Source organism: Choloepus didactylus, chromosome 5 (genome assembly GCF_015220235.1).
Source record: "Choloepus didactylus isolate mChoDid1 chromosome 5, mChoDid1.pri, whole genome shotgun sequence".
NCBI lineage: Eukaryota > Metazoa > Chordata > Mammalia > Pilosa > Megalonychidae > Choloepus > Choloepus didactylus.
In genome coordinates, this window is record NC_051311.1 from 163120896 (window position 1) to 163134528 (window position 13633).

The 13633-nt window shown below is 51.8% G+C and overlaps 1 protein-coding gene across 1 annotated transcript in view; it reads right to left on the reverse strand.

The window, feature by feature from the left end:
* Positions 1–339: 339 nt before the first annotated feature.
* The window catches only part of ADCY1 (adenylate cyclase 1), a 225425-nt gene continuing 212131 nt past the window's right edge, over positions 340–13633 (reverse strand). The window contains exon 20 of the mRNA XM_037837223.1: positions 340–9084. Coding sequence (XP_037693151.1) covers positions 8746–9084 — 339 coding nt within the window. The 3' untranslated portion in view covers positions 340–8745. The remainder of the gene's footprint in view (positions 9085–13633) is intronic.

The following is a 13633-nucleotide window of genomic DNA, read 5'->3' on the forward strand; positions in this document are numbered from 1 at the left end:
TCCCAGTGAAATGTGCTTTTCAAAGTTACTCTAACCCTTGGAGAGCAACATCAATCCATTTAAGCCGTGCCAGTGTGTGACAATAACATGGGACAGTCCTAAGGCAAAGGAATATGAGCCTGGAAATGGAAGACACAACCAACTGCTTTCTGGTAGCTCACGTGATTTCCTGGCCAGGAATGGGCTCAAATTAAGTAAAGGAATGTTTGGGGGAAGTCTGTGGGTGAAGGGACCATAAACACACTTCTCATCCCTATTTGACATCAGAGAGGCCTGTCTTCTCATTTATGACAGGCTGTGCTGCCATGTGGAATATAAACTAAGGTAAGACAAATTAAAGATTGTCCATGCTTAACATTTTATTTCCTTGCTGGGGATCAGTTGTACTGCGGACCCTGCTGAAGAAGAAATACGGATATGCATTTTTCTAATTTAGCCATCTGGGGTCAAGGAAGGCAGTGTGATTGTGCCAGCACAGGAGGGCAGGCACCTGCAGCCTGAGCCCACGTCCACGGACAGGCTGTTAGCCCACACCTTGCCCACCCAGGGGCAAGGCCCAAACTCTGCCCAGAAGCAACTGTCCTGAAGTCATCCTCTTGTCCATGGTGGGCATTTGTGTCCCCATTAACTAGAGTTCGACATCAAATCCAACACAATGTTTGCTGATTTTATCATTAGCAAGCCACAAGGCAATAAACTATAATGGAAAACAATCAGGGCTTAGAATTGGACAGAACTGGCCACCCACTGGTCATGTGACTTTGCTAAAATCTGTGACCTCTCTGGGCCTCAACAGATTCTTTGTCTGCAAAATAAATATTATAAGAAGACTGATCTCTGCCAGCTGTTTGAAAAAGAAAGTGAGAAAAAGCATTAAAAAGATAGTGTTCACCATAAAGCTGAATTTGGATATTAGTAATTATTCTTTCCTTAATTTGTGGTCACACAGAGAAATCAATTGGAGACACATTTTAGAGAAGAGAGTGATTATTGCCCTTTTCCCTGTAATTATTACCATAGAACATATTGAATCTAAGGATGTGTAGAAAGGAACTCACCAATTTCACACAGGAATGAAATCTAACACGACTAAGACATATCACATGTCGAAGAAATAAATGGTGGTTATTTGCAGCCAGCTTTAGGCCAGATGGTTGCTATTGTGGTTGGTTTTCTGATTTCCAAGATGTTTTTTTCCAGTCAATTGTGAACCACAACCCAAGACGACCACATTTTATTGTTTCCTTTTCCCGTGCCCTAGCATGTCACAGCCAAGGTTTAAGCCAACTGGCAAACAGAGAGCTCAAGATGGAAGCCCCTCGGCGGGGAAGTACCTTGGCTGCCAGGACAATGGGGAGGGACGATGCAAAGAGGGTTTGTGGTGCCTCCTTCCTGGTTTTCTGGGGCCAACACCCACCTTGGGGCTCTCCCCAGAGGCCCTCATGTAGAGCAAAATCAAACAAACGAAACAAAAACACACATATAAACCAAATAAAACAAAAACAAAATAAAAAGCAAAACCGAGCTACTAAACAAAAATAAATATGACTGCTTAGGTCATCAATGTCCCTGGAATACTGTATTTCTGGGCTGCTATTTTAGAAATGGACTTAAAAAGAAAACTACAATATGAGACTTTCTTATTCATGGAGCAGTTGTTTGGAAATGGAGCCCAAGGACGGGATGCTTGTCAGGCAGCTGGGAGGCTATTTCTGCTGACCACTGCACCAAACCATCCCTCAGAGGATCAGGATTTTCCAAGCGAGATCAAGCCAAGAGTACTTCAAAATGGTTTCACCAAATGTCTCGGCGGAGGGGTGGGGGGATCATCTGGCTGTACGCAAAAATTTAATTTTGTTCCTTACGTGAAGTATCTTAATCAAGGGACCAAATTAGTGATTTTTATTTTGCTGATGCTATGTAATACACACATGCAAAATGATTTCTATTCATCAGTGCCTCTAGCCAAGTAATTATTTTTAAGGTAATGAGCATGAGCACATTCGATATGAGACATAATGGATTATACTTCCACGGAAATTAAAAAAAATACAAATGTATGAGTCATCACCATAGTCAATGTGTTTAGGAAAACTCTAGGCCCCACAGGTGGTCTCTGAAATCAGGGTCTGTGCTGTTTATGGAGTGGACAGAGGAGAGTGACAAATGTTCACACAGCACATTGCATGATCTGCCACAAATAAGTGTGAAAAAATGGGGTCAAATGGAGAAAAGTCACTGGACTATTTTCAAGCGTCCCAGTTGGTTTCATGGAGATGAAACATGGCTAGGAGGGCTATCAGCTCTCACTTGGACATGGATGTTTTGGGGTTAGGTTCCTAGGGCTAAACAGATTCTTTGAGATGAAAATATACACACAGATGTAAGTTAAGAGCCCAAAGCATTCCAAGGGCCAAATCACAAACCACCATGGCCAGGGCCCCCCAATCTCGGCTCTGCTCTGCGTCTGGCTTGGTGTGGTGTAGGTGCCACTGGCCTCACAGGCAGCTGTCCCAGGGCCATGCTCTCTCCTATTACACAGAGTCACAGACACCTACTCCCCTTGGAGGCCAGCGCTTCCTCGGCAAGCAAGCCCTGCAGGGCCAGGGCACTCACCACCCTACCCCATTTATGGATAACTCACCACTAAAAGACAAGTCTTCTCTTGCATGAATCCAATTCTGCTCTCCTGAACTTCTACCCCTGGTTCTGTTTCCACATTTTGGAATGGGGTCCATCTGATGGCCTCAGGAAGTGGGAGGTGGTTCTCACACCCATGGCCCCAGGAGGCCCCTTTCCCCCAGTGCCTTGGCCATGAGCCTCTGCATGGTGTAGGTGCAGCTCACAGGCCCTGGCTGGGGAGAGGGGTTTGCAACCTAACGAGTAGGGTAGACTGGCATTGAGAAAGCCCAACATGACCCCGAGTCCCCACTGGCCACTTGGCCAACTATGGCACGTGGCCGCTAGCCCTTCTCTCTGTGCCAAAGAGAATGAAATGATTAGTAAGCCCATGACTGTTTTGGATACCTGTATTCCTCAAAAAATACGTACCTCTGGGGCAGGGTACATGAGCTCAAGAGCCTGCTGCTGAGCTCTCTATTGGACCCCTCCTGAATCTAATTTAAATTCACCCCCCTGGGCAGCTCCCTGCTCTGAGGTCAGGAGTCATGAATGCAAAGCCCAATTTACTTCATGGAGAAATGATCACATTTTTCATCAACAGTGTGCTAGTATCTAACATGGAATTTTAATTGAAAATAAGGGACTGCTGGCTCAAAAATCAGCCAGGAACCTTGAAAGCAAACTGTAACTGGGGAGGCAGGATGTCCTGAAGCCCAAGGGCAAGAGTCCTGCTATTTCACCTCCCAGCCTGCATTGCGGCATGCCCTTTATTTAGCAAACCAAATAGTTTACAATCAAATTGCCTCTTATAAGGTGCTTTTAAAATTGTTTTAATTGACGCCATTACAAAATATCTTAAAAGAGCCTGACAGTAAGCAAGTCAGCTTTGGGTTGGAGGGTGGTGGTTGTGTCAATTTGTATGTAGCTAATAGATCTGCAAATTTTCAGAATTGGAAAGTATTACCAGCCAATCTATTAGCCGGCTCTTGTTACATGTGCAAGATATATCAGTATATAATTGCCTTCTCTGACTATAATGTATACAGTGAAGAGTGTAAAACTGTGCATCAGTTACTTTATAAACCATGTACAAGCATGCTGTGTGCAATATACCTTCCATGTGGGGAGTGTAGACCAGACAGCTTTCTAGGAAATGCACTCTGACTTGCAGGAAACATTGATGGGTCCACAGTTTCCCAAAGACACGGTTCTTGCTAGGCTGTTTTACTTTCTTTCCTTGGAAAGTGGCAGGTTCAGACAAGTAGTTTAAACAATATTTCTAGGTTGCTAGTAGGAGAGCAAAGCACTCTACTGATTTTGAGTTGAAATAAAATACGTTCTCTCTGCAGGCTAGCTGAATCCTGTTCGAGGCCCAGACACCCGAATCCTCCAGATCAGGTGTTCCCTAATTTTTCCTGCCCCCAAAAGGCAGGCATCCTGTCTAGAGGGCTTGTCTCCCACCAGGAAAACACAGTGGAAGACGAGCCGGGACTAGCATGGTTATTTCAGGGATAAGCCTCGATGCCTCACCAGTTATCTAAAATGCACCTCATTCATCAGCCTTGGGATTTTATCCTTTTAACTCTTGGCTGTGAGATGCTTTAGTGACTGACCCCCTTCTATTCATTGAATCAAACAGATCTTGCCTTCCCTCCATCCTTGCCCCAAGGCTATGTTGACAAAACGACCCGTAAAAGTGTTTGAAACAGATCTGCCTGCTCCCCACACCCGGGCTGCAGTCTTTACCTCCATGGACAGTCCAACCCACAGTTGTGCCCAGAACTGGGACTTCATGAAAGGGGGCAGGGAGGCTTTGGAAGGCTCAGCAATAACCCCCAACGCATTCAAATTCAGGCAAACTCAAATGCATGGCTTGTCTCTGAAATGCAAAGGTACTCTGAGCCAGGCTTGTTTCTACAGTATAGAGTTAGAGTTATTGCTTCTAGTGACAGAAGGCTGTAAGGACGGGTCAGCTTTAGAGCCTGATAAGCACAGCCTGGCAGCTCAGGTCACCTGTGTCTGTGGCGTCCACGCTGATGGACACACACGTGCAGGCGGGTCCGGGCCCTGGGTCAGTGGCTGGAGACATTCCTGGGCCCCTGCTGTTCTACCAACAGCAGGTGTGAGAGGCATGCAAGGGTCGCTAAGGGAACGTAGAGGGGTCATTTCCAGAGGGTGGGGCTGGCACCAAGCAGGGGCCTGGCAGGCGTTATGCACATCACCACACCTGGGCAAGGTGTGCCTTCCACCCCGGTCTCAGGGTTGTCGTTTTTGGTACACGTGAACAGGCAACACCTGCAATTGGTGCACTATGTACAGAACGGCTTTAAGACTTGAGAGAATCCTAACTGGAAGGCTCTAGCGTTGGTGACAAGAGTGTACAAGAGTAAAAATAAATAAGGCAATATAATACCGTTTGATCACATGTAAAAAGGGAGTCGCTTTTTCACCAAACCCCAAAGGACATTATGGCTAATTACGGTTCCTGTGCTAACAGGAAATCAGTAGGATTTGGAATTACTGCTGATGAAGGAAGTACTTGCTCATTTAAGAAGAAACCCTTAAAAGTGGCCACTGGTTATCCACTTACAAATAGTCAAGGGCCCCGAGGTGCAGGGTGGGCTCCTAGATGTGTTTCCAATGGCTGCCATAGCAAAAGGCCACACATTGGTGACTCAGAACAACATGTGTTGATGATCTCGTGGGTCTGGACACAGCGTGGCCAGGTGGTTCTCTGCTCGGGGTCTCACGAGGTGGAAATCGGGGTATCGGCCACTCTGGGTTTTCCTCTGGAGGAGCTGGGGAATCAATCTGCTCCCATGCTCCCTGGGGCCATTGGCTGAATCCATTTCCTCATGGTGGGAGAAGTGGGGTCCTGGCTTCCTTGCTGGCTGTCGGCTGGGGTTGTCCTCGGCTTCTAACAGCCATGGCGCTCCCGGCTTGTGGCTTCTCCATCTTCAAATCACAAGTACGAACCAACGCCCTCTCATGCTTTGAATCTAACCTCTTATTCCCCTTTCCTGTCGGACCCTCCTGCCTCCCTCCTCCCTTTGTAAAGGACCACGTGGTTACGGTGAACCCACCTGGGTTCTCTGAAATGACCTCCCTTTCTTAAAGCCCGTAATCTTAACTCCATCTTGCAAAGTGCCCTCTGCCATGCAGAAGGCATGTTCACGGGCCCCATGGTTAGGGCGTGGACACCACTGGGGGCAGTATCCTGTCTGCCACACACCACAAGCTTCACTGGAGGAGCCCTGCCCCTGCAGGGCAACAGAAGTGATTTTGCTCCCAGGGTGGCCCCAAGCTCACTGCTTTTCTGATCCTGCCCTCACCTGCACCTGCTCACGGACGGCCCTGGGCATCTGCTGGAGGAGGGGCGCAGAACCCCTGCAGAGCCCAAGGCCCCACAAGCCAGGTCCGCACTCACTACCAGCCCCTGCATGCAAGGGGGGCTCTGGGTAGCCTGTGTTTGAAACTTCCTGCTTCCAATCCAGTCACATGGTGCTGGGGGGGGAGGGAAGGAAGAGGGGGTAGAGGTGAAGAGGAGATGGAAGCAGAGACAAATCCTGGCCGGGACCTGGCATGCTGGCAAGGAGCGCCCCACTTGAGGGGAGGGCAGGTGGCTGAGCCAGCATGGACCCCTCTCTCTGGCTCCTGGGTCTGAGAGCTGCTTGGGATGAGCTGAGACTTGGCACCCCTGGGGGTCTCGCGAGGAGACGCAGGGACAAAGTCCTTGGGGGGGTACAGCCACCTGTGCCACAGCCCCACTGCACAAGGGGACATTCAGTCACCACACTGGAGGTGTTCGCTGCAGAGCCGGCAGAGACAGGCATGGAGGAGGTGGCAGGGCGTGGTGGCGGGCAGAGGCAGAGCAGCAGGTTTCCACGGCGTGAGCTGCTCGAGGGGCCGCGTTGCCACCCTGCATCCCTGGCTCCCAGCTCCGGGGCTTGACAGGGTGTGACCCATGAGGGAGCTGGGAGGAGCCTGGGCACCCAACCACCAAAGCCTGGGAAGCTGGGGTGCCCCCTCTGCAGCTTCTCTCCCTCCTCCCCCTGCTGTCTCTCTCTGGGGGAGGGTCCCCCTCTGTGCCAGACCCACTTGGACCCTTGACCCCAGCTAACAGCTCCTCCTGGGTGCCAGGATCACCATTCACTCAGGAGACCTCTGCACAATTCAACGCACCCTGAGCTCCAGCCCAAGCTGACTGCGGGAGCTCAGAAAGAAGCCTGGCCTGTTCTCAGGAGCCCCTGCGGCGGGGGAATCTGACAGCACGGAGCTCCTGCAGACATGCAAGGGCCTGGTGGATGCCCCATGGGGTGGCAGCCCTCTGCTTGCATTCCCTCCCCAGAGCCCCCTGCCCTCAGGCCTCGCAGTCCTGCTGTCCCCAGGAGCACAGCAGTGACACGGAAGGCCTGGCTCACCCCACCTGGGTCTGACGTGAGAGCCAGGCAAGGGGAATGCAGTAGAGAGCCAGGGTAGGGGCAGAGGGGTTACCGACAGCGGGCGTGGCTCGGGCACCCAGGAAGCCCCAGCCCCAAAAGTAAAAGGTGCCCTTCCTCACTATGTCGGGCTACCCACAGCTCTGGGCCTTCTGAGCAGGCCCTGCTCCATCCCAGCTGCACAGGCTCACCAACAGGTTAGAGAGGCCACTGCCCCATGGCCACTGCAGGCCGCCCTGCCACCCCGGCTTTCCCGCCCCAGGAACGCTACATCCCCTGCTGCCCATGGCCGCTGCTACCACCCTGCCTGGGTGTCACGTCTCCTTTTCCCTGAGCCTTCTCAGGAGGGAAAAGCCCGTGCCAGGCCCCTGGGGAGGGCTGGGGAGAGGGTCTTTGAATTCAGCCCTCTCAAGCCCGCTGGCTGTGACCGTGGCAGGGCTCACCTCCGTCCACCCAAACCCTCCTGGGTGGGCTTAGGAGCTGTGGGCTCTGGACGCTTACCCTCCTGGCCGGCCCCAGGAGAGACCACCGGCCCTTCCCTCCCATTCCCGGGGGTCCTTCCCTCTGATCCAGAGCTGAAGCCCGGCTGGGCCTGGCGGTTCCTGGCCGGGCCTCTCCCTCTGGGCCTCTCAGACCCTCTTCTCTCCTGCTTGCTTCCCAGCACCTGTCCTCAGTGCTGATGTCCATCACAATCCATCAAGAAGCCCGAGCCAGAGATGCCTCCGTTTCAACAGTGCTGTGCCACCGCCTGCCCCTGCGAGACTGGGTCTGATGACAACAGCCTGAATCTGAGATGACATATCCAGAGAGACAACAGGTTCCATCCAGTCAGATCTCATGGGGCAAGGCTCACTTGTTTTCAAAATAAAGCTCTGTGCTCCTCAGCTTAGAGGAACCCAGAACCCTAGCTGAAAAAGATAAGAAATGAGGCCCATCTCCTTTTCTCCCTTGGCCAAAAGATGAAAATGTAAGAAGTGGCTTGTCAGGTGGACTAAAAGCCACTTGCCGTCCCCATGGGGCAGGGAGGAGGAGGTCCCAGCAGCGTGACGCTCCAACACAGTCATGCTTACGGAAGCGGGATGCCAGGTCCTCGAAGATCTCACGTAGCAACACACCACACCTGCAGAAAGCCGGTGCAGCCGCTCTCCGTGCAGCTGAGAGAGGGCACCCCAATTTCCTCGAACCATCATGTCTGAGACCTGCTCTGCTCCACGCTCCTGCCTGCGTGTCCGTGACCCAGCACTGGTTGGGCTCTGAGGCCTGAAGCCCCGACACTGACCTCACCTGGTTGGTCACCTGAAGCCCAACCAGCCGCACCTTCGCCGTTCTCACTACCACCTGGGCAGATGTTCTGAAGTTCCCAACACCTGATGCTAACGTGGTCAAACACCCATCCCTAGGCCATGAAGGAAAAGACTGAATGAATGAACGCACTGCCTATAAACCCTCAAGGTCTGTGCAGAGGCGCGGGAGTGGGTGTGCTTGTTTTAGAAGCCAAAGGCACCCTCATCCAAGCTGCTGCAATGCTTCTTCTGTGAAGACCTTCAGAGAAGCGTCTCCAAGCCCTGGCTTTCCAGAAGCCTCTCCTCTGGCCAGGCTGGTCCTTGGTGCAACCACTGCCCGTGGCCTCTGCCTCATTTGCTCTGAAGTGGGCCCTCAGCAGGCCGGCCAGCATGGGGCTCTGCTAAGCCTCCTTCCTAGCGGCTCCGGAAGGGCAGTACTGGTGGGTGGGGTGTGTGGGGAGCCCTGTGCTCTGCAGAGCCCCAAGCCCGGCTCTGACCGTGAAGCCGGCCACGGAGGACACTGGCGGACAGCTCGTGGCCAGCCTGGTCTGGAGGTCGGCTCTCCCGAAAGGGTACATCTTCCGCTCCAGGTTTAAAGACCTGGTTTGGGAAGCGTTCCCGTCAGTTCTTCCCTCGAGGAAGTACGTCAGCATCTCGCCCTTCCCCTTGACGCTGACTTTTCCTCGGCACACGAATAGGTAACTGCATTTTTTCAGCAGCCGGTAGACTTCCTCCGTCACCTGTCACAGAAGAGACTGGGTGTTACTGTCACCGTGGGCCTCTGAGGAGTGCTGGAAGGGCCCAAGGTTTTATCTGGTACTAAACCTCCACAGGGACTTGGATTCAGTTCTCCTAGCTTGCTTGGGCCTAGAACCCCAGATCTGTCTGCTTCTCCTCAGGACCAAGCTTATGATTCCACAAGAAGATGGGGACCTGCAGAGGCGGCTGGGAGCCAGAGCCTATAAGGAACAGAAGGCAATACTTCATATGGGGTGGGAGGGTAGCTGAGGGGAAGCTGAGCTAAGCAGGGCCAACCCAGAGATGGTGGCAGGCAGCGGGCAGACAGGCCGGCCAGGGACCCAGAGAAGGTGGGCTTTGGTGTGGGCCGGGGCTCCAGGCACAAGCGAGACCCCTCAGTCCTGATGTTCAAGGATGGAAATGAGCCACCTGGCTCTGGGGCATCCGAGGAGGTCCCGCGCCTGTAGAGAGCTGGGGGCCAGCAGGGACCGCCGCAGCTGGAGGGAGCAGGGAGGGTGGGGGCTGCAGCAGCCCCAGGCTCAAGCTCTCATCACGTGGTGGAGTGGTGGTGGTGGGAGAGGTGGGTAAGTCACCCAGAGGAGACAAGGTTCATTACTGAATTCCTCGGTGTCCAGTTCCCAGCCAACATTCCAGCTAGAAGAGACAGTAACTGATGAAATGGGAGGACCATGGCTGGCTTCTCTTTGTTTTATGTTGGGGGAGATGCTCTTGGAACTGCCCCCCTCCATTCTTCCCTGCCTCCCACCCCTGGCTACCTCTCTGAAGATCCACTCCCCCCCCTAAAATGCCCCTTCCCTACACAGATGCCCCTTCCCCCACAGATGTCCCTACCCCCTACATATCCCTTTGCCCCCACAGATGAACCTCTCCCCATGTGCCCTTTTCCCCACAGATGACCCCACCCCCCCACATATCCCCTTCCCCCCCCAGATGCACCTCCCCCCCCAAACAGCCTCTCCTTCTCTTTCCCCCACAGAGATGCACCTGTCCCCCACACACCTCCCCCACCCCTGATGTCCCCCTGCTAATTTTCCCCAGCAGGGTCATGGGAACTCTGCTATTTCTACTTCTGACAAATCACTCCATCCCAAGCCCACCCTCTGACATTTCCCTTGGGAGTGGCAGGAACTGTGCTTTTCTGAGTGCAGCTGAACTTGTGCCTTGCTTGGCTTTCTTCGTCACTTTTATCACTTTCTAAATAACATAAGTGTCAACCTGTCTCGTTCCTTCACCAGGACACAACTGCCACAAAAGCAGGGATCTTGTCTACATCACACCAATCATATCCCCAACTCCAGAAACACACAGCAGGCACCTAATGAATACTCGTTGAATGAACGAATGAGAGAATGAATGAACAAATGGATGAGGACAATTGCAAGCACGTCCAGGATGGTACAAAAGTTAAAAATCAGCAACAAAACAACAGCACTTGCTCAGCTCCCTGTACCAGTGCAACCTGCCAAGTGATCTACCTGTGGTCAGCCCAGGGTGGCTGGGTAAGCAGGGAGGGTGAAGGGTGGGGAGGACCCACACAGGAAAACAGAAATGGGAGTACTGAACTTCCCCAATGGTGCTCGCCCAGCTGAATGCCCCAAGGCTGCTGACCCATGGCCAAGAGACTGGAGCTGCACTACCTCCAGCCCACCACCCACAGGGTCTCAGCAGGAACTTCACACAAACCTAAAACCACGTGCAAGTGCTGGGCAATAGCCTGACAAGGTATAAAGGGGAGACGCCATTCTTAAAAAAATAAAATGAAATGAAAAGTCACTACTACTCTTGTTCCTGTTTGCTAATGCTGCCACTATGCAAAATGCCAGAAATGGATTGGCTTTTATAAAGGGGGTTTATTAGGTTACAAATTTACAGTCCTAAGGCCATAGAAGTGTCCAGTCTAAGGCATCAACAAGAGGAAACCTTCACTGAAGAACAGCTGATGCATCCGGAACATCTGTCAACTGGGAAGGCACGTGACTGAAGTCTGCTGGTCCTTTGCTCCCAGGTTGTGTTTCAAAATGGCTTTCTCCAAAATGTTTCCGGGCTTCTTTCTTCACTCCTCTCCCTCTCAGCTCCTGTGCATCCTTGCCTCTTTCTCGCAGGGCACTTCTCTCTAAGCATCTGGGGGTCCTCACTTAGCTTCTCCAGGGCAAACTCTGGGCTTCATCTCTTAGCTTAGCTTCTTCAATGTCCTTCTGTCTGCATCTCCAAGCATCTTTCAGGTGTGTCAGCAAGCATCTGGGTGTGTCAGCTTTTAGCTTCTTTCTTAAATACTCAAGTGAACTAGTAAGACCTACCCTGAATGGGCGGAGTCCACACCTCCATGGAAATAATTCAGTCAGAGGTTCCACCCCAATCAGCAGACTGATCAGTTTGCTCCCACAAGATTGCATTAAAGAATATGGCTTTTCTGGGGGACGTAATGTATCCAAACCAGCACACCTCTGTTGCCCCTTGGACACAATGCAGCATGATGGATTGCAATAATATGTCTTATTTTGTTCACTCCTTCTGCAATCAACCCCACAACTCCTCCATTCAAAGTCACGGAACTGAGAGTTGAGCTTTCCTCCACCTCTTGCCAGGCAACGTAAGCCCCAAAGCATCACACCCCCAAAAAACCTGCATTGTATCATCAGTGTCAGTCCTTCGATTTTGCTGTTTTCCACTTTTTTTATGGAGGACAAAAAGGAATGATATCCAAAGAATTCCACAATAAGATGCCAGAGCCAAACATGACCCCCCACCACTGCTGGCCACACGCAGCCCTCTGTCCTCCACAAAGACATGGTCAAACCCTCACCCCCGGTTCTCTGATGTGAACCCATCTGTAAATAGCCTCTTCAAAGATCTCAAAGTTTAGAGGAAGCCAAATGGAATCAGGTGGGCCTTCATCCAACAGGCTTGGGGTCCTGACAAGCAGAGGAAATGTATTCACAGCAGAAGACAGACAGGGAGAGAGATGGCAGGGGATGGAGACACAGTAAGCTAGAGGTAGTGTGCCGGTTTGAATGTATTATGTCCCCCAAAACTCCATTATCTTTGATGTAATCTTGTGTGGGCAGTGTTAATAAGATTGTAATTCTTTGAGTGTTTCCATGGAGATGCGCCCCACCCAACTGTGGGTGATGACTCTGATTGGATAATTTCCATGGAGGTGTTACCCCACCCATTCAGGGTGTATCTAAATTAAATCACTGGAGCCATATAAATGAGCTGACAAACAGAAGGAACTCAGTGCAGCTGTGAGTGAGGTTTTGAAGAGGAGCTACAGCCAAGAGGGACACTTTGAAGAAAGCACAGGAGCTGCAGATGAGAGAGAGTTTGAAGACGGCCATTGAAAAGCAGACTCTTGCTCTGGAGAAGCTAAGAGAGGACAAACACCCCAAGTGCAACTAAGAGTGACGTCTTGAGGAACTGCAGCCTAGAGAGGAATGTCCTTGGAGAAAGCCATTTTGAAACCAGAACTTTGGAGCAGAAGCCAGCCACGTGCCTTCCCAGCTAACAGAGGTTCTCCGGACACAACTGGCCATCTTCCAGCAAAGCATTAGCAAACTAGAACAGGTAATCAGCCAGCCACTGCCAGAACGTGACAGACGTCGGACAAAGCGTTGTCCTGCCAACACCGGGCTGTGGGACTTCTAGCCTCCAAAGCTCTGGGACAATCAATTCCTGTTGTTTAAGCCAACTGGCCTGTGGCACTTTGTTACAGCCACCCAGGCAGTGTGAGATCCATGCCCACCCCTGTCACATGCAGAGACTGCAGGTGGCCAGGGGCTGAGCTGAGGGTGCAGGGAGTCTGGGTCACTGAAAGATCAGGTTGCACAGGTGCCACCTGTGGACCGCCTTGCCTTGAAAGGTCAGCAAGGAACCTTAGCGGTGTGGCATCCCAGGGTAGGTCTTGGAAAGGAGCTGAGTCAGGAACTTGGAGGGAGGCCGAGGGATGCAAGAAGGGTGCCCAAGTTCAGCGAGAGGCTGGGAGAGTGGCCAGGTCAGGAGCCCCTTTGAAAATCTACGTCACTTAGCCATCTGCCATGGGCCAGTCCTTCTTGCATCTCCAAAGTGATGGTTTGATACCCTGTCCCTAGAGATCTTTCTAGTTCTGTGGCACTGACAAGTAGAGGGAGGAGCCCTGCCACCGACTGGCATTTCGGTCTCAGGTTGCTGCCTGCTGAGGCCAGACCGTGACTTCCAGAGAAGCACACTGCTCGAGGACCCGAATGACGTGGGAAGGTTGTATGGATGTCATCGTGGCCAGCCTTCCTCAGAGGAAAGCTGCTCCACCAGCTTTCCCTGGGACTTCGTCATGGACACACCCTCCTGTCCAGGTTTGGAATTCTGACACAAAAGAAAGCAGAGGGCTCAAGCATCAGGACAGGTAATATCTGCTTGGTTATTATCTCAAGAACAAAATAAGAGACCTCTTTGCAATTCTTTCTGATTTGACATTTCTTTCTCTCATTCACTTCTTTAAAAACAAAAACAACAAGAACAAAAAGCAAATGTTTAATTTGGGCCTGGCGAAGGGAG